At 38.5% G+C, this 21,209-nt stretch overlaps 1 protein-coding gene across 1 annotated transcript; it reads left to right on the top strand.

Moving 5' to 3' along the window:
* Positions 1 to 786: 786 nt before the first annotated feature.
* LOC141689917 (nematode resistance protein-like HSPRO2) lies at positions 787 to 2,520 on the top strand. Its single transcript, XM_074494441.1, has one exon. The coding sequence runs from the start codon at positions 931 to 933 to the stop codon at positions 2,311 to 2,313; it is 1,383 nt and encodes a 460-aa protein (XP_074350542.1). The 5' UTR covers positions 787 to 930; the 3' UTR covers positions 2,314 to 2,520.
* The last annotated feature ends 18,689 nt before the right edge of the window (positions 2,521 to 21,209 follow it).

Raw genomic sequence — 21,209 nt, 5'->3', positions numbered from 1 at the left:
ATTTATAGACAACCATTTTTAAGGCTCATTCTAGATAAAATGGTAGTCAAATACTGAAATCAAATTGGGCGCAAAACACGGAACAATTAGTCGTCTAAATCAGATAAAATAGTGTCCAGTTTTTTTTTTTTTTTTTTTTTTGCCTAATTTTGGCTTATAGCCTTACAAATGAGTATCTGTTCTCAGAAATTCTGAGGGTGAGCCAGGATCGAACCCAGGATCTGGGACGACAGAGGATAAGCCCTTTACCACTTGAGTTATCCAACCGTGCTCAAATAGTGTCCAGTTTATGAACCAGTCTTTGGATAATTCTTCTACTCTATACAGTGCTCTTAATTAACTGAAAATTCTAACTTGTATTATTCAGAAAAAATAAGCTTCAGCATCCACATATATATTTTTAGAACAAATTTTCATTTTCAAAATATGTTGAAATATATTTTTATCCAAAAGCATATTTACTTTTAATATGATAATTATTATCCTCGTTTTATTTGTGTGTATATTCGAATTTATCCGTTATTAAAATAATCTTTTAAAGTTTTAAACATGATGCGGTATACGAGGATGACTTTGGTGCCAGTCCACCAAGCGTGTTCGGCATATATCCGCAATTGGATAAGCTTCACAAATTTAATTTCAATTTTGAAATTTATTCCAAAATCAAAATTTCAAAAACTCACACGTCAACAACTTTCGTTTACATTTCTCCACACGCCTGTTCTCTTTTATCTCTTCATTTTCAAAACATCAACTCACCCACCTATATATACCACCCCTCTGTCTCTCTCCCCCTTGCAAAACACAACAGCTTTAGCTGTTTAAATCCCTCTCTCTCTCTCTCTTTCTATATCTCTCTCTCACACACACAGTCTCTCTATAAACATATATTCAAACTATACTTACAATCTTTTCTCTCTCTCATAGAAAATGCTCAATATTGACTGCAAATCAAACATGATTACCTCCAATACACCTAACAAATCTCCTAGGGTTTCTAACAAGCTCCCCGGTTTATCTCCACCTCCGGTTCTCGCCGCCGATGTAGCTCCGGCGAATGATTCCGATTGTGCTGCATACGAACAGTATATCCGGTTACCGGAGCTAAAGAAGCTTTGGAATGTTCGAGAATTAACCGATTGGCAGAATGAACCGGTGATTAAACCGGCTTTATCGGCTCTGGAGATCACTTTCCGGTTCGTATCGACCGTTATGTCTGATCCAAGACGGTACACAAATAGAAGAGAATGGACTCGCCGACTTGAGTCGCTTGGAACGAATCAGCTCCAAATCATAGCTCTGTTATGTGAAGACGAAGAGAATAATAGTCTGACTCGCGGAAAAGCGCCTATCACGGATTTAAGTTCTGCAGGAGGGGCTTTATCCCGCGAGAACAGCTCCGCGGAAGTATGGAAACTCCGCGGAGAAACAATAGTAGTGAGCCGAGGTAGCGAATCGAGCTTGCTACCTCGTCTCACTACGTGGCACAAGACAGAAGATATCGCGGAGAAATTTGTATACTCAATAGAATGCGAAATGAGGAATTGTCCTTACACATTAGGTTTAGGCGAGCCGAATTTAAGTGGAAAGCCATGTTTGGATTATGATCTTATCTGTAAGCCGGTTCAACTCCATGCTTTGAAGAGAAGCCACATGAATGTCGAGAATTCGGAGAATCAATCTTTGTATACAATTTACCAGATTCTCGAGTCGTGGATTGAAGTATCGCATAAGCTTTTAAATCGTATCGGATGTCGAGTTGATGCCAGGGAATTCGAGTCCGCGTTAAATGATTGCTGGATTGTTGAAAGGATATGGAAGTTGTTAGCTGAGATTGAAGATCTTCATTTACTAATGGATCCAGATGACTTTCTAAAACTGAAAAACCAGCTGATGATCAAGTCGGAAGCGTTTTGCTTTCGATCTCGTGGATTAGTCGAGATAACGAAGCTTTCAAAGGATTTGAAGCATAAAGTGCCGCATATTTTAGGAGTAGAGGTTGATCCAACAGGAGGGCCAGCTATTCAGGAAGCCGCGATGAAGTTGTATCAGAAGAAGGATGAATCAGAATTGGAACGGATACATTTGCTCCAGGCATTACAGGGAATTGAATCGGCATTGAAGCGGTTCTACTATGCGTATAAGCAGATGATTGTAAATGTTATGGGGAGCTTGGAGGCGAAAGGGAAGTTCGTGTACGCTGATTCAGCTGATTTACTCGGACAAATCTACTTAGAACCGACTTATTTTCCGAGTTTGGATGCCGCAAAGACGTTTTTGGGGGAGTACTGGCTTACTCATGGGAAGAAATGAGAATGGATTGGGTTGGTCGAATTAGAGGCACGAGTTGATTACGGGCTAATCAAATTAGAAAACGGTTAATTTTGTTTTGTATTATGATTTAATATTGTTGTAGCATTATTTAATTTAAATTTTATTTCATGTCATTGTTTTGTAATTACACAAGGAAAATATGATTGTCGATTGATAGTCCATGGTACTAACTTACATTTTGACGAATTTGAAAGTTGGTCCAATCTTATTTATTTAAGTAGAATAGTGTATGTATTGTTGATTCCGACAAAAGTAAGCTCGTTCACAAGTCATCGCGTCTTATGTTTACAAGTCAATGTTGTTGAATATAGACTGGAATATCTCTTAAAATAAAGATTAGTTTAATGACATGAGGGGAGTCGGTTCAAATATAGAGAATTTATGAATCGGTGTGCGTCCACGGTCCACCATCTATCTACACGTCATTAGGATGAGGTTAGTATAAGCTGAAGTTTCTGGTAGCTAAAATTTAGCATGATCAACAAAATCTATGCAAGGTGTTAGAAGATTCCTGGATTAGATGAGAATTTAAGTTCGGGGGCATATATCAAAATTTAGCGGCTTTTTGTTCTTATCTAATTTGAAAGGTTTAAATTTTTATTATTAATAAATAATGAACCAAACACTCTCAAATATAGATAAAGATAATAAGAAATTTGAGATATATCTCAGGTAAGTTATTTAATATATTAGGTTTCCGCAGCAGAATAATCTTACCGGTCAGGAATTAAAACTAACGGTCGGAATCCAATTTGTTGAAAGTAGAGATGGTTTGAAATAAGCAACAATAAAAGCTCATGTGTGAATGCAAAATAAGGATGGGCTGCTTCACCCCAACTTTAAGCTGTATTTTCATTTACGTGTTGACTTATGGGCGAGTGCTTTATCTAATACAGCATACAGGGGGGCTGCGTAGTCTTCAAGACCGAACGAAAGCATCGGTTCCAATAAAATTACATGTTCGACTTGATGGATAGCGGTGATTTTACGTGATAATAAAGTTCAACTAGTACTGGTGATGTTTGGAGCTTGTCGACATCGTCGCGTTATGCCACGACTATTAGTCTCAGATTTATCATTTACTTTATTCTCTTTTTATAAATGATATTCATGCCTTTAGATGAAACGATCTAAACTGTTAGTGAGTTGTCCGACTTTTTCTTATAAAATATTCGAAATTAGTTTGATAATAATTGAGTCAAACCTGAACTCGAATTTTTCAAATTTTTTAACAAGCTGAACTCGAGCTTTAAACTACTCGGCTTGTAAGGTTCGTGGGCCTTATCGAAGCTCTTTTATTTTAATTTTATTATAATTAGATTTTAATAAAAATAATCTATATTATAAAAATACTATATATTTAACTAATCGAACTCGAGCCGAATCGCTCATATTTTGAGTTTTTGTTAATATTCAGTGAAATCAATTCAAGATTTCGAGCCGTACTCGAAGTAATCAAACATTTTATAAGTCGGATTTCGAATTTAAAATTAATTCTGTGTTACGCCCAGATTCCTTCGGGTGGTTGAATAGGCTTCGGCTTCTTTGAAGATGACTTCGGCTAATTCCTGAAAGTGAAGAGAATGCGAGCGTTTGTACCCCTGATTAACCTCCGATGTGAGAATAAAAATTTGGTTGTAGAAGTGGGTAAAGAATACAAGAAAAGCAGAGTGTTTAAGAGAATCTGTGTGTGTTTTGTCTTACTTCTCAAGGGGTTTTATACTCAATTCTGCCATGATTGCTCGTCCGTTACCTACCATTAAGGCCGGAGTGAAAATGGGGCGTTATGTCCCTTCTGTATTCCAACGTTCAGGGAGAAGACGGGCATCGGCCTGAGGCTCTTCGTGGGCCTTCGAGTTATGGGTCTGGTGGACCTTCGGCCCAATGACTGGATCGTCCGATGGGCCTTCACTCAGTGGGCCTTATTGGGCCCATAGTCAACATGTCCCTGTCCTTCGGCGGGGCCTTCAAGCGGGCCGATGGACATCAATTCAGGCCCATATTGGGGCGAAGAAACCCTAGGGCGACTGCTTCAGTTTCGCCTCGATCTTCGTTCGTACACGTGACAAGCTTGTGGGGACTTGTGGTGCATTAAAGTGACAGCTGTTGGCACGTCGTTTCATGGATTAATCTCAGCCATTGAATCTCAACCGTTTTAATCTGGGACGTCCGTTTTAAAACCCCCCAAACGTCGCCTTTTTAAAATCTTTTTGGGCGCCTCTATAAGGGTCATTGTGCATTTCCTTTCCTTTTTAACACTTTCAATTTCTCTCCACAACAACAATCGTCGTCAATCGTCGTCAAGTTCATAAGTCACGGGCAACAACTCGACTTTTCCATATCACCCCATTTCAATCCAGGAGCATCTTTAAATTAGTAAGCCCCCCTTCTTTTCTCAGTGTTTCATGCAAGTTTTGAGTTTTACGGGTTTTGCATGTGAGTCCAGTGGTTTCTTTTTCCTGGGCTTTTTAAGTGTATATTGTTGTTGTGTTTTTGGGGTCTTTTGGTTTTATGGGGTACTCCTTGGTAGGAAATAGGAGATTCTGAGTTTTGGTAGTTTCTGGGGCCTCTCATGGGTTTAAAGATGGCATGCGAGGCGTTTGTTGGCCAAAAACTCTCTTCGGGGGGTTTTTGGCCTAAGAATGTCCTTCGGGAGCCGACCCAGGGGGCAGATAGGTGGTTTGGAGTCTAAAGATGGCAAGCGAAGGGTTTCTGGGGGCAAGAACTTCCTTCGGGAAACTTGACTTTTAGAACATCCTTCGGGAGCCGACTCCAGATTCTTTTTATGTCTCTCGGTTCTAGGACATGTACTCGGCCTTTTATCATTTATCATTTTTCTTTTATCTTAGGATTGCCCCTTAAGGTTCTTCGTTCGTCCTTACCATTTGATTGCAAATTAAATAGTAGTGGTGGAGTGATGGATGCTTGATTTACGTGGGATTGCCCCTATGTTCTTAGCTATACATGCTTCATTCATAAATTGGAAAAAGGTGGCGGCCTGGTAGTTTATCGTCTTCGGGATCGCCCCTAGATAATACTCCCGCGGCCGCATATTTGGTAAATAAAGAAATGTGACAGAAAGTGCATTTTTATTTATGATTGAACTGCTTACACTGCTCATATAAAATTCAAGTACAAATTTAACTTTTAAAGAAATTTCTTACTGATAAAACTTTCGAAGGCGACTGGCATGCCAGGTGTTTTTGATTGTTTCGCCTGATAGTGTTTCAAGCTTGTAGGTTCCTGGGCGAACGACCTCGGTCACCTTGTAAGGCCCTTCCCAGTTAGGCTGAAGTTTTTCTTATTTGGTGGGCGTAGAAGCAGCCAGCTCCCTCATGACTAGATCTCCTACTCCGAACGACCTCTTCTTAATGTTGGAGTCATAATGCTGGGCCGCTTGTAGCAAGTATTTCATGTTCCTTTGGTAGGCAGCTTCTCTTTCTTCCTCCAATAAGTCCACGTTCGCCCTTAGCCCCAAGCTATTGGTTTCCATATTGTAGACCTCAGTTCGGTATGATTCCAATCCTACTTCGACTGGGACCAGGGCTTCGGTTCCATAGGCCATTCTGAAAGGAGTTTCCCCAGTTGAAGTCCTAGGGGTCGTTCGGTAGGCCCACAAGATCCAAGGGAATTCTTCTGCCCACCTTCCTTTAGCCTTGCCCAACCTCTTCTTTATCCCTCAAAAGATTACTTTGTTTGCCGCTTCGATTGCCCCATTCCCGTGCGGATGGGCGACTGAGCTAAATCTTTGTTCAATTCTGAAGTGGTGCAGGAACTTGCGAAACTTGTTCCCAATAAACTGAGTCCCATTATCAGAGATGCAAGTCTTCAGAATTCCGAATCGGAGAATAATCTTTTCTAGGAAGAACTTTTTTTCCGCTTCTTCGGTTATGGCCGACAAAGGTCGGGTTCGATCCACTTGGTCATGTAATCAATGGCGATTATGTAATACTTCGCTTGCTTCATGCTAGTTGGGAAAATGCTAACTATGTCCATGACCCACACGGCGAACGGAATGGGACTTAAAACGAAAGTCATTTCTTCTGGGGGCTGCCTTGGGACAGTGGTGAACAATTGGCACTGTACACACTTCTTGGCATACTCGTTGGCATCGGCCCTCAGGGTTGGCCAGAAGAATCCCTGGCGAAGGATTTTGAAGACGAGGGATCGACCGGCCAGATGCTCACCGCAAATTTCTTTGTGCACTGCCTCAAGAGCTTGACGTTGTGCTTCGGTATTTAGGCATCTCATGAGGGGCTGATTGACCGGAAATACATCCGCCCATTAATGATTGTGTAGTTCGACGCTCTGTACTTTATCTTTAAAGCCTCCCTTCGGTCCGTAGGTAGGATACCCTTCTCCAGAAAGTTCCTTAGGGGAGTCATCTAATCGTTCCCCCTGGCGAATCTCCAGACATTCTTTCTTCTCAATCGAAGGCGTCTTGGCTTCGGTGAGGTAGATGGAACCAGTTAGGTTATGTATATCAGCCGAGGCTAGACTGGAAAGGGCATCTGCCCGTCCATTATTCTCCCTGCCAATTTGACTTAGCTCAAAAGTTTCAAATGACAGAGAAGCATCTTTTACCTTGGTGGCGTAAGCTTTCATTCGGGGGTCTTTCTGCTCATATTCCCCAGTGAAGTGCTTTATAACCAGCAGGGAGTCGCTGAAGGCCCTTAGGGTGCTTCGCCTCCAGGCTTCGAGCCAGCTCCATCCCTGCGAGGAGTGTTTCGTACTTTGCTTCATTCCTCGTCAGAGGAAAGTCGAATCTTATAGCCTGACATATCTCGAACCCTTCAAGGCTGGAGAGAATTAAGCCAACCCCACACTTTTTCCCAGCTACTGACCCATCTACAAAGAGTTTCCATTTTTCGAGGGTTCGAATGAGCTGTTTTCTGGGCGCGAGATCCTGCGGCCCCGAGAACGTGCACTCGACCATAAAGTCAGCCAGAGCTTGGGCCTTGATCGCCGTTCTGGGGACATACTCAAGATCAAATTCCCCAAGTTCGATGGACCAGGATACTACCCTTCCCGAGGCTTCGGGCCTTGTTAAAATCTTCTTCAAGGGTTGACTGGTGACAACCTGAATTGTTCGGCTCTAGAAGTAACGTCGCAATTTTCGGGAGGCCATGACCAACCCATATGCAAATTTTTCAGCAATGGGGTACCTTGTCTCTGCATCCTTGAGAATATGGGACATGTAGAACACGGGGTGTAGATTGCCTTTATAATTTTTCACGAGCACTGCCCCTAAGGTTCTGTCGGACACAGCTAGGTAAGGCTGGAGAGTTTCCTTCGGGTTTGGCCGCATCAAGAGTGGTGCCTTAGTTAAGTATTCATTCACTTCCTCGAACGCCCTTTGACACTCAGGCCCCCTCTCAAAATTCTTTGATCCCTTAAGCACGACGAAGAAAGGGAGTGCCTTTTCGGCTGACCGGGAGATGAAACGCCGAAGGGCGGCGAGTCGGCCGGTCAGCTTCTGGATGTCTCTGATACATTTAGGGACTTCCATATTAATAACTACTTCGTTTTTTTCAGGTTCGCGTCTATCCCCCGAGCGCTGACCATATAGCCGAGGAACTTACCGCTGGAGACTCCGAAAGTACATTTGTTCGGGTTGATCCTCATGTTATTTCTCCGGAGCGTCTCGAAGCACTCTTTCAAGTCTTCAGCATGATCTTGGAGTAGTGATTTTATAATCATGTCATCCACATATGCTTCCATGTTCCGGCCAATCTGTTCTTTAAAGACCTTGTTTACCATTCGCTGGAATGTGGCTCCAGCGTTCTTCAGTCCGAATGGAATCTTAATATAAGCATAAGTCCCCTTCGGAGTTATGAACACTGTCTAGGGTACATCCTTGTCATTCAGAGAAATTTGATGATAGCCAGAAAAAGCATCGAAAAAACTAAGTACCTCGTAACCTTCCGTATCGTCTATCAGCTGATCGATGCTGGGAAAGGGGTAGTAGTCCTTCGGACATGCCTTATTGAGATCCGTATTGAAGGGTTTTTAGCACATAAACGCAGCGAAAACGTAAATTTAATCTTTAAAAAAAACGAAACCCTCCGCAGGATCCATGCGAAAAATAATATTTAATTCGTAGTTCAGTATGTTTACCTTAAGAAGCTTTACGTTAATGGAAAGATGGAGGTCTTTAATAGCGATCCAAGAACGATGAACAGAGATCCTTAGCAGTCGCTCCTCAAGTGTGAAGCACTCCACCGGTATCCACCAAGAAAACGATGTAATGAAGGAGGAGGAGATGGAGAGAATTAGGGTTTTGTAAATCTTTTTGGTTGAGGTTAAAATAGGATTTATAATAGTATATTTATAGGCAAAATTTTCAGCTGAAAATTTTCCCATAAAATATTCTTATTATTAACCCTTTATTATTCTCACTAATAATTAAAACACCTTTTAATTATTAATCCTTTTTTCTAAACTCTTTAGAAATAATTCTCTCACTTGATTTAATTTCCAAAAATTAAATTCTTAATTAATAATATTAAGAACCTTTTCTTAATTAATTTATAATCAATTAAATCTCATTTAATTAATTATTAAATTTTCTAATTAATTATTTATTTCATAAATAAATAATTATCAGCCATTATTAATTAATTCCTCCACCATTAAATTATTCTTTTTTATGGTGTGACCATGTACGCTCAATATTAAGCCGGTAGTAGAAATAAATAATAATAAAACTATTATATCATTATTTATATAAATTCTCTAATTCATTAAATATGATTAATTAATTAATCATATTTATTCTACATCGTGAGCGATACTTCTCAGCATATCGCGACTATCCGGATAATACGAATTCACTGCTTAGAATACCAAGAACTTATTCAGTGAGTAGTTACCGTATAATTAATTCCTTCTACCCTACAATGTCACGATTAAATACAAGGCATGGAACTTGTGTCAAGCCTATCTTATTTAATCACTTGCTTTCCCATTCACTATGCTTAGTTCTATTTAATGTAAATTAGAAACTCCTTTATAATTTCATTCACTCTGGCCAGAGATTCCTGAACTAACATAAGTGGATCAGCATTGAACATTCTCTTCCTTCACTGGAAGGGGTAGATCTTTTATTGATCATACACTATCTTCGTGTACAAATTCCTATACCCAGTAGAGCCCTTATAATTGTCCCTTGAGACTAAGAACTAAACCAAAGCATAGTTCAGTGTACACAAGATGACTATGATGACCTCAAGTCTAAGGATACTTATACAACTATCACTATGTGAACAACTGCTGACACGTGAGTGAACTCCATCAGTTGTTCAGCTGTGTGAGTCATGTTCAGTGAACTTATTCTATAATAAGCACCTACATACTAGCTATAGTGTCACCACACAAATATCTATGAGAACAGACATCCTTCATAATGAAGCAAGCATAGTATGTACCGATCTTTGTGGATTATTAATTACCAGTTAGTAATCCTATGATCAGGAACTATTTAAGTTTAGAGTTATCATATTTTAGGTCTCATTATTATGATCTCATCACAATCCATAAAAAGCTTTACTCTAAACTGTGGTATATCTTATTTAAACATTTAAATAGATAAAGCCCGCAATAAAACCAAAACAAGTCTTTTATTAATATCAATGAAATCAAAACAGATTACATAAAAGTTATTCCTAAATCATCATATATGATTGGACTTAGGACACATCTCTTTCAATCTCCTACTTGTACTAAAGCCAATCACTCTGGTATCTAATACCCATCTTGTCTTTATGACGATCAAAGTAACTTTGAGAAAGTGGCTTTGTGAGTGGGTCTGCTACGTTGTTATGTGTGTCAACTCTCTTGACGTATCCTCTTTTAATACAATAAAAGAAATGTTACCGCGCTCCCACTAACCCTTTTGTAGACACATGGTTCATCTATATTTTTGATAAAACCAAACTCTTTGATTATCTCATCAAAATGGATGTTCCATCTACGAGAAGCTTGCCTTAAACCATATATGGTTCGCAGCAGCTTACACACTAGGTGTTCATTTCCCTTGGAAAGAAAACCCTCTGGTTGTGTCATATACACTTCCTCCTCAAGTTCCCCATTGAGGAAGGCCATTTTCACGTCCATTTGCCAGATCTCATAGTCGTAGTAAGCAGCAATCGCAAGCAAAATCTGAATTGATTTAAACAGGGCTACAGGCGAAAAAGTTTCATCAAAGTCAATCCCTTGCCTTTGTTTGAATCCTTTTGCCACGAGCCTGGCCTTATAGGTCTCCACCTGGCCATCTGCTCCAATCTTTCTTTTGTATACCCACTTTCACCCAATAGGCTTAACACCTTCAGGCGCCTCAACCAGAGTCCATACTTGGTTGGTATACATAGATTCCATTTCGGATTTCATGGCACTATGCCATTTCTCTGAGTCAACACTACTCATAGCCTCATTATAGGTCACAGGGTCGTCATCATCAATGATTGACAACTCATTGTCATTCTCAATGACAAGACCATAATACCTCTCAGGTTGGCGAGACACTCTCCTTGACCTACAAATGGGTTGTTCCACAGAAGATTATTCAGTCTGAACAGGTGTTTCCACTTGATCTGTAGTAGTTTGTGCTTCTTGAACTTCATCAAGTTCAATTTTGCTCCCACTGTTTCCTTCAAGGATAAACTGCTTTTCCAAGAAGGTAGCATGCCTGGAGACAAACACCCGATGATCGGTGTAAAAGTAATACCCTAAAGTCTCTTTAGGATATCCCACAAAATTACATTTTACAGATCGAGATTCCAGCTTATCTGGGTCAACTTTCTTGACATAAGCTGGACATCCCCAAATCTTAACGTGTTTAAGACTCAGTTTCCTTTCTTTCCATATCTCATATGGAGTTCGAGGAACAGATTTGGAAGGCACCTTATTCAGTAAAATATGCTAAGATTTCCAATGTATAACCCCACAGGAATACTGGAAGATTCGCATAGCTCATCATGGACCGAACCATGTCTAACAAAGTTCGATTTCTCCTTTCAGATACCCCATTTAACTGTGGAGTATATGGAGGAGTCCACTGGAAGACTATACCATTTTCTTTGAGATAATCTAGAAACTCTCCATTCAAGTATTCACCACCTCGATCTGATCGAAGAGTTATAATACTGTGTTTGGTTTGTTTCTCCACTTCATGTTTATATTCTTTGAACTTTTCAAAGGCTTCAGACTTGTGTTTCATCAAATACACATATCTGAATCTAGATCTCTCATCTATTAAAGTAATGAAGTACGAAAATCCAGCCATGGCTTGCGTAGACATTGGTCCACATACATCTGTGTGTACCAATCCTAGCAAATCTGCAGCCCTCTCTCCATGTCCACTAAATGGAGATTTGGTCATTTTACCCAATAGACAAGACTCGCATGTAGGATATGATTCAAAATCAAAGGGGTCAAGTAACCCTTCCTTATGCAATGTCCGCAGTCTATTTTCACTAATATGACCTAGCCTACAGTGCCAAAAATAGGTCAGATTTTCATCATATCGTTTTCTTTTATTAGTTTGTTCAATCTGAAGTAAATCATGTTCTACGTCACATACATACAGACCATTATTTAAAATGCCACGTCAAAAAAAAGAACATTATCTCTAAGGATAGAACATTCATTATTCTCAATAATAAATGAAAATCCATCAACATCCAACGTAGGAATAGAAATAATATTCCTCACAATAGAGGGAACGTAATAACAATTATTCAAAATAATAGTCTTGCTCGTAGGCATATGTAAACTAAATGATCCTACAGATATGGCCGCAACCCTTGCTCCATTGCCCATACGTAGAATCACCTCATCTTTTTCAAGAGTCCTACTTCCCTTTAGTCCTTGCAACGAATTGCAAATATGAGAACCATAAGCGGTATCTAATACCCAAGTAGAAATTTGACCTAGTGATATATTAACTTCGATCATGAACATGCCTGAATCAGAAGCGGTAGTCTCACTACCCTTCTTCTTCTTCAATTCTGCAAGGTAAACCTTGTAGTTCCTCTTCCAGTGCCCCACCTTGTTACAGTGAAAGCAAACAGCTTTGCTCTTGGGGTCTTCAGCTTTTGGTGGAACCGGCTTTTTCTCACCTACTTTCTTCTTCTTGGAAGGGTTCTTCTTCCTTTTCTTAGGATTGGAACCTTCACCAATTAGAAGAACAGAACTCTTCTTAGGGGAAAAATTTGATTCCTCAGTCTTCAACATGTTGTGGAGTTCAGGCAGGCTGACATCCAGCTTATTCATGTGAAAGTTCACAACAAACTGCGAGAACGAACTCAGAAGTGATTGCAAGACCAAGTCTTGGCTCAGCTCCCCATCCATGATAAAACCAAGTTGTCTAAGACGTTCAATCAGATTGATCATCTTAAGTACATGGTCATTCACAGATGATCCCTCAGACATCCTACAACCGAATAGTTCCTTCGATATCTCATATCGAGCTGTCCTCCCTGCCACATCATACAACTCTTGTAGATGCATAAGGATAGTGTGAGCATCCATATGCTCATGTTGCTTCTGTAGCTCAATGTTCATGGAAGCTAGCATGATGCATTGAGCAACATTTGCATCATCTATCCACTTACGATACACAACATGTTCATCATTATGTTCATCTCTAGCAGGTTCAGTAGGCTTAGGTGAGTCAAGCACATATTCCAGCTTCTCAACCCTGAGAACAGTTCTCAAGTTTCGAAGCCAGTCAGCAAAATTAGGACCAGTCAACTTGTGAGCATCTAGTATACTCCAGAGTGATAATGCAGAAGACATAACGAATATAGTAAATCTGTAAATGATAAACACATAACAACACTTAGCAAATATTCAATTTCATTTCAAAACACTATATGAATCAGGTCTTTATTCATAAGTGTCTCCCACTAGTTTATCTAATTTATTCAACCCCCTAAGTGAAAATTAAGCATTCATAATGCTAGTGGGAATAGGGATCCTACATTCCATCACACAACCTCAGCTGTGGCACGAAACGTCATGTGATGTTCAATAGGCAGGCAACTCTTGTCAATTACATCTTATGTTATTCCCTAATATAACTTTAGCCTCTTGAATAATTGAGTCACGGCTGTGGCACGACAAACTCAATATTCTAAGTCAAGTCTAACCCAACATTTCGTACAATTGAATCAGTCTCCAACGACCCACGGCTGTGGCACGTACCGACCTTTAGATTCTAATTCAATGTACACATCTCTATGTAATAGACAAGTATTTCTTATTTCAAAATCAAAGCCCTCGGTTGTAGCACGAAACGACAATGATTCAAAAATAAGAACTACTTTCTACCATGTTGGAAGGCTTTGACCGACACAAGCCCGTTGTGTCATTGGCCAATTACTACTTGATATTATTTAATTTTAGAGGGATTATATTACGTTACAATCATAATCATATTATAAAGAGATTCTTCCTTTTAAATTAAATATTTCAAATCAATAATCGATAATCAGATGATTCCCAGATCGGGCGGAGCATTGTCAAGAGGCGTCACTTAATAACCCTTTCTTACATATAGAAATCTGTTGTTGACAGAATCATCCTTTCTCTCAATATTGAAAATTCATATTCAATTACGTGTTTCATAAACACAAGAATCTCATGATTGTATTCATAATATTATTGTTAAGGCAAGAAACGATTCCTATTCTAGATTTTCTAGAGCACGCCTTATATTGATTTAAGTTCACCTAAATCTATCATCGCATGGTAAACATATGCATATATCTCATATATAAAATTAAATAAACAAGTAAATGTAAAGTGCAATAAAGTAAATGTGTTTGGTTATGCCCCCATCCTATGTGATCTTTATCAAACTCATGATAAAGATCAAGGTCAATCTAATATGGTGATGGAAATAAATACAACTATTTATTACATAAGTCTTCTTCTTTATTTAGACTTCTTGTATGCCTCGTCTTCTTCTTTGTATCACCTCCATTGGATAGGCTTCTTGAGTCTTCAATTACATTACATGATTGAAAGTAAAACTAATCTAATGAACTTACAAGAATAACTCGAGTTACATTCGAGATTTATGATTACAAAGATTGACGGCATGCAAGTCGTATTTAAAACCAAAACCAAAACCATTACACTAAGGTCGAAAGGACATAACCATCCACCATGCTCATACAACACATAAAAGCATGTTAAAACACATAATCTGATCTTAACATATCATATTATCCATGATCTAATTATAAAAAAAATGACAAAAATCAAAAAAAATCAGAATCAAATCAGAAAAAGAAGAATCAATGTTTACGGGCAGTAAACGACATCAATCACCTTACAGACGAGTCGTTGATAGCTTTAACTATCAGTTTTGTTCAGACGCTCGTTTACCTATGGAATAAAGTATTCGTTTGCGTAAATCGGACACCAGACCCAGATTTCAGCAAATCTGCAGTAGCCAAATCAGAATTCGTATCTAATATGATTCTCATAATTAGAAAAAACATAAATCATGTATATATCAGTATATATACAGATTACATAATCATCTTATGATTATACAACTCACATGAATATCATATATTCAAAACCATACATATATAAGCATATTATATCAACATCAAATCATGGCGAATCACGGACATGCTCATATATCGAAAACAGATAAACACATAAACGAATTAAAAACTTTTCGCAAGTAGCTCTAATGCCATTGAAGGGTTTTTAGCACATAAACGCAGCGAAAACGTAAATTTAATCTTAAAAAAAACCGAAACCCTCTGCAGGATCCATGCGAAAAATAATATTTAATTCGTAGTTCAGTATGTTTACCTTAAGAAGCTTTACATTAATGGAAAGATGGAGGTCTTTAATAGCGATCCAAGAACGATGAACGGAGATCCTTAGCAGCTGCTCCTCAAGTGTGAAGCACTCCACCGGTATCCACCAAGAAAACGATGTAATGAAGGAGGAGGAGATGGAGAGAATTAGGGTTTTGTAAATCTTTTTGGTTGAGGTTAAAATAGGGTTTATAATAGTATATTTATAGGCAAAATTTTCAGCTGAAAATTTTCCCATAAAATATTCTTATTATTAACCCTTTATTATTCTCACTAATAATTAAAACACCTTTTAATTATTAATCCTTTTTCTAAACTCTTTAGAAATAATTCTCTCACTTGATTTAATTTCCAAAAATTAAATTCTTAATTAATAATATTAAGAACCTTTTCTTAATTAATTTATAATCAATTAAATCTCATTTAATCAATTATTAAATTTTCTAATTAATTATTTATTTCATAAATAAATAATTATCAGCCATTATTAATTAATTCCTCCACCATTAAATCATTCTCTTTGATGGTGTGACCCTGTAGGTTCAATATTAAGCCGGTAGTAGAAATGAATAATAATAAAACTATTTTATCATTATTTATATAAATTCTCTAATTCATTAAATATGATTAATTAATTAATCATATTTATTCTACATCGTGAGGGATACTTCTCAGCATATCCCGACTATTCGGATAATACGATTCACTGCTTAGAATACCAAGAACCTATTCAGTGAGTAGTTACCGTACAATCAATTCTTTCTACCCTGCAATGTCACGATTAAATACAAGGCATGGAACTTGTGTCAAGCCTATCTTATTTGATCACTTGCTTTCCCATTCACTATGCTTAGTTCTATTTAATGTAAATTAGAAACTCCTTTCTAATTTCATTCACTCTGGCCAGAGATTCCTGAACTAGCATAAGTGGATCAGCATTGAACATTCTATTCCTTCACTGGAAGGGGTAGATCCTTTATTGATCATACACTATCTTTGTGTACAAATTCCTATACCCAGTAGAGCCCTTATAATTGTCCCTTGAGACTAAGAACTAAACCAAAGCATAGTTCAGTGTACACAAGATGACTATGATGACCTCAAGTCTAAGGATACTTGTAAAACTATCATTATGTGAACAACTGTTGACACGTGAGTGAACTCCATCAGTGGTTCAGCTGTGTGAGTCATGTTCAGTGAACTTATTCTATAATAAGCACCTACATACTAGCTATAGTGTCACCACACAAATGTCTATGAGAACAGACATCCTTCATAATGAAGCAATCATAGTATGTACCGATCTTTGCGGATTATTAATTACCAGTTAGTAATCCTACGACCAGGAACTATTTAAGTTTAGAGTTATCATCTTTTAGGTCTCTTTATTATGATCTCATCACAATCCATAAAAACCTTTACTCTAAACTGTGGTATATCTTATTTAAACATTTAAATAGATAAATCCTGCAATAAAACCAAAACAAGTCTTTTATTAATATCAATGAAATCAAAACAGATTATATAAAAGTTATTCCTAAATCATCATACATGATTGGACTTAGGACACATCTCTTTCACGTATAATCCACACACATCCTCCACTTCCCATTTGATTTCTTGACAACCACCACATTGGCTAGCCAGTCGGGGTATTCAATTTCCTCGATGAACTTGGCTTCCAACAGTTTTTCTACTCCGGCTTCGATAATCTTCTGTCATTTGACTGCAAATGTCCTCTTCTTCTGTTTCACCGGTTTAGCCTCAGCCTGCACATTCAAGCAGTGCTTAGTTGTCTTGGGATCCAACCAGTTTTTCTACTTCGGCTTCGATAACCTTCTATCATTTGGCTACAAATATCCTCTTCTTATGCTTCACCCGTTTGGCCTCAGGCTGCACATTCAAGCAGTGCTTAGCCGGCTTGGGATCCAACCCAGGCATGTCCTCCGGCCCCTAGGCGAACACATCATGGTATTGCCGAATGACAGCTACTACCTTTTCCTTCAGATCTGCCCCCATGTTTTTCCCAATCCGGACCATTTTTCCGGAATGACCCGCGTACAATTCTACCTCTTCGGTTTCCGCCGCGGGTTCGGCGATCGGGCTCGAGAGATCCACTCCAAAATTTTCCAACTCGATATTCAATGTTTCCCGGATTCCACTAGGCTCGGCTTCGGCCCGCTTTCTCTTTCCCGTTTCGTCCGACCCCTCATATTCTTGATCCTTCTCTAGGTCTTCCAGCATTATGATTCTGGCAGTTTTTTGATCGCCCCTCTTTCCGTTGGAAACTTGAGTTTAAGATGGGGTATAGACTCCACCGCTTCGAAGGTCGATAGAAAGGGTCTTCCGAATATGGCATTGTATGGGCTCTCTATCCGAACCACATAGAACTTTACCGGCTTATCAACAATATATGGCAATTTGCCCAGGAGGACAGGGAGAGTGATTGTTTCTCGTGCGGGCGAATGATATCCTCATAGTCTTCAGTGATGAAGGTCATGGGCATATGGGGCTTCGCCTGACCGAACTGATAGAGATTGTACACTTTCGGGCGTATTTTTTTTGGTTGTCTTGCTATCCTTGTCTAGGATGTTACCCCTTGATATAGTTTTTACTTCGCCCCTTATCCTATCCCTTCGTTCTGGCTCCTCGGCCTCTGCCTTCTCTTGATTCTCCTTTGGCCCAAGTCTGTATCTCAGATCTCGGACGAACTGATTAAGTTCACCGTCTTTGATCATACGCTCAATGAGCCTTTTGAGGTGATAGCACTCATCGGTGTTATGCCCCTTGTCCCTGTGATAATCGCAGTATTTGTCAGGGTTCTTCTTATGGTTTGGGACCTTTATTTTAGCCGGGCGGACGAATCCGGGTTTGCCCTTGATTTCATGGATAATCTTGGAGATCGGCGCATTCAAAGGGGTGAACACGGCCGAATCTCTATCTCGTCGTCGTTCGGCCCCTCGATCCAATTCTTTTCTTCCTTCTTTCCTACCATCTCTTCGGTCGAAGCCTGATCTTGAGCCTTCGTATTTGTCAGCTCGCTTCGATCGGTCATCCCTTCGGGAATCTTTATACCCCCCAATACTCTCCATTTTTCGGCAAATGTTCTCGCCACTCACATATATATCATTCAGGGATCTAGGGGGAAAATCGTAAAGAGATGAACGAAGCTTTTTACCTTTATAGGGGTACAGCCCCGCTGTCAAGAAGCCCATTGCTTTGACCTTGTCCAGGTTAGTAACCATCCAAGCTTCCTCCTTAAACCGAGCAAGATAATCCCCCAACTCCTCGTTCTCCCTCTGTCTGCAGTGGACCAGGGCTTCAGTGTCCTTCGCCTTTCGACACAGGTGAGAGTAGTACTTCAGAAACTTCCTCTTCAGTTGCTCGTAGGATCCAATGGACCTAGGCTTAAGGGATTTGTACCACATCGAAGCTGACCCCTTCAGATAGGTCTTGAATATTTTGCACAACATGATATCATTATGACCCATCCCAATCATCAGCAACTCATACTTTTTGCAGTGGTCTTCAGGGTCTCCCTTCCCGCTGAACTCACTCATCTTAGGGAATTGCCTTTCTTCGCCCGGTGGGGGTTGATACTGTTAGTGTATACTGAAAATATTTATTTGAAGTATGTACATTTATTTCTGACCAGTTTATTTGAGAATCATTTGAATGTTTACATGTTGTCTAATATTATATATTGTGAACAATCTAGTATCAAATGGGATACAAAATATTAGATTATTAAATACGGTTATATAATATAATAAGGTTCACAACACAGGTGGTGTTGGACAATCCACTGGTATGGCTGTAGTATTATTTAGATTAGTTTATATTGACTAATAAATAATACTAGTATACTTTGTGTATATTGAACATGATCAAATTTAGAATTGTTCCCTTAATACTGATTAAGAAGGAGAACTAAGATTCTATATTATTATTAATGCTTAGGTTCTTAATCCGGAAATAGTAATTGACACGTGTATATTATTTACATGCTTTGATTTATATATGAAATAATTCTTTTGAATTATATCATTATATTTTGGGTGATGGAATTATATACATGGTGGATATTATTTATTGAAGGATTCCATGTCCTGATAATATTCGGGTTAATGATGTCCCCTTGAAAGCTCAAAAAGATTTAATTATGTGAAACCCTGCAGGTGGAATTTATTCTGGCATAATTAAATAGAGGTTTAGTGGATGATCAAGGATAAAAGATATTAATTAAATAAATTATCAGTAATTTATTTAATTAATGGACATATGATATTTTAAACATGGGGAATTTAATAAGCAAATAATATTGGAACCGAATTAATTAAATTACGGTATTAGGAAAGGTAGTGCAAATATTAATTCTTTAGTGGATTGAATTAATATTTAATTACATTGGGCTAGGCTCAAGATGTAATTAGAAGGCCCAACCTAATTATCCATGGTCCCTATTGTAGCCTATATATATTCTTATTCTCTTCTTGCTTGGAATTGGGTGAAAACATATTGTAGCCACCAAGGAGCAAGAAGAGAGGATAACTTGAGAAGACGGAGGCCATACTTCGCTCAAGGGAATTTGGGAATACAATAGAAGAGCGTGGAATCAACCATTAACAAGGTAATCCTCTTTTCGTAATCTTTATCGTAAAACATAGTAACACCCTAAGTCCGTGGTTCCCAACAATTGGTATCAGAGCCTAGTAATGGGTTCTACGTTTTATGATATAATGTCCATGTCGTAATTATATATGCGTGTATATAGTGTTTTGCTTATATTGGTTTTGATGCAGGTTGTTAATCCACTATTATGGCCATGTATATTTTAATTATGTGTTTGGATCCCACGTGGTTTAATCGTGGTTAATTTTTGTTTTGGTTTCTACGTGGTTTAATCGTGGTTGTAATTTACACGAGGGTTGATCGTGTTAGAATAGATTTTACCAAATTAGTTTTATATTAGATCTATTTTTTTTGTAATTGTTCCGGGTATTTTGTAATAGTTATGTGCCATCGGAAATCAATTCCGGTAGTTTTTTGTTCCGCTGTGCGATTACAAGGGGCTGCTGTTGATGTTTGGATCGAACAAAATCAAAACAAAACTCACAGAAAAGCAACAGACGCGCGCGCTGCGGCCGCTGCGGCAGCTGGGACTGCTGGGGCTGCTGCGGCAGCTGGGACTGCTGGGGCTGCTGCGGCAGCGGGGGCTGCTGGGGGCGTCGGGGCGCGCTTGGGGCAGATTTTTTTTGAGAGCTGGATTTTTTTTCAAGGGCCATAATAGTGGAAAATTTATTTTAATTTTTTCCATTAAATTTTAATTATTGCTTTAATTTATTGATTATGCGTGTCGTTAATTATGTGTGTAATTCTTTTAAAATTGCATGTTTAACTTAATTAGGACGATATGGACATAAAATTTATTTATTGCTTTAATTAAATGTTATATGTTGCTAAAATTATGTGTGTATTTTGAATGCATGATTAGACATAATTATAACAACATAGGGCCCCATTTAATTTTAAAATTCCTCAATTTTAATAAAAAAAATTAAGTGGGAGAGGGAATTAATATGAAATTAAATCCCATGGTCTCCATTATTAGTTGTAGGTAATTTAACATGAAGACGAATATAAATTATATATACGTCACCCATCGTGGCATGTAATTTGTGGTGTCTAGAATTTTATAGAAATTACTAGAACAAACTTCTTAAATTAATAAATTTTGAAAGGAATAAATACAGATTTTCTTTATTTCTGATTTGGGGCGATTTTGTCAAAAACGGGTTCATCGAACTTGTAAGGCTGTGGGTTTTAAGCGAGACCGATGTGACTCCTCCACTACCTGGAAATCAAACCATTGATGAATATTGAATTGAAGTATTCTATTCAAGGAAAAATTACGAATATTGGAAGGTATACACGCCACCCATCGTGGCGTACCAAGTTCCATAGATTTCGAATAATTTAAGATTTGATGATGGTATACACTTAGCTATGAAAAATAATATAGTCCACCCCAAC

This window comes from Apium graveolens, chromosome 10 (assembly GCF_009905375.1).
Source record: "Apium graveolens cultivar Ventura chromosome 10, ASM990537v1, whole genome shotgun sequence".
In the NCBI taxonomy this organism is placed as follows: domain Eukaryota; kingdom Viridiplantae; phylum Streptophyta; class Magnoliopsida; order Apiales; family Apiaceae; genus Apium; species Apium graveolens.
This window is presented reverse-complemented; position numbering and strand designations above follow the sequence as displayed.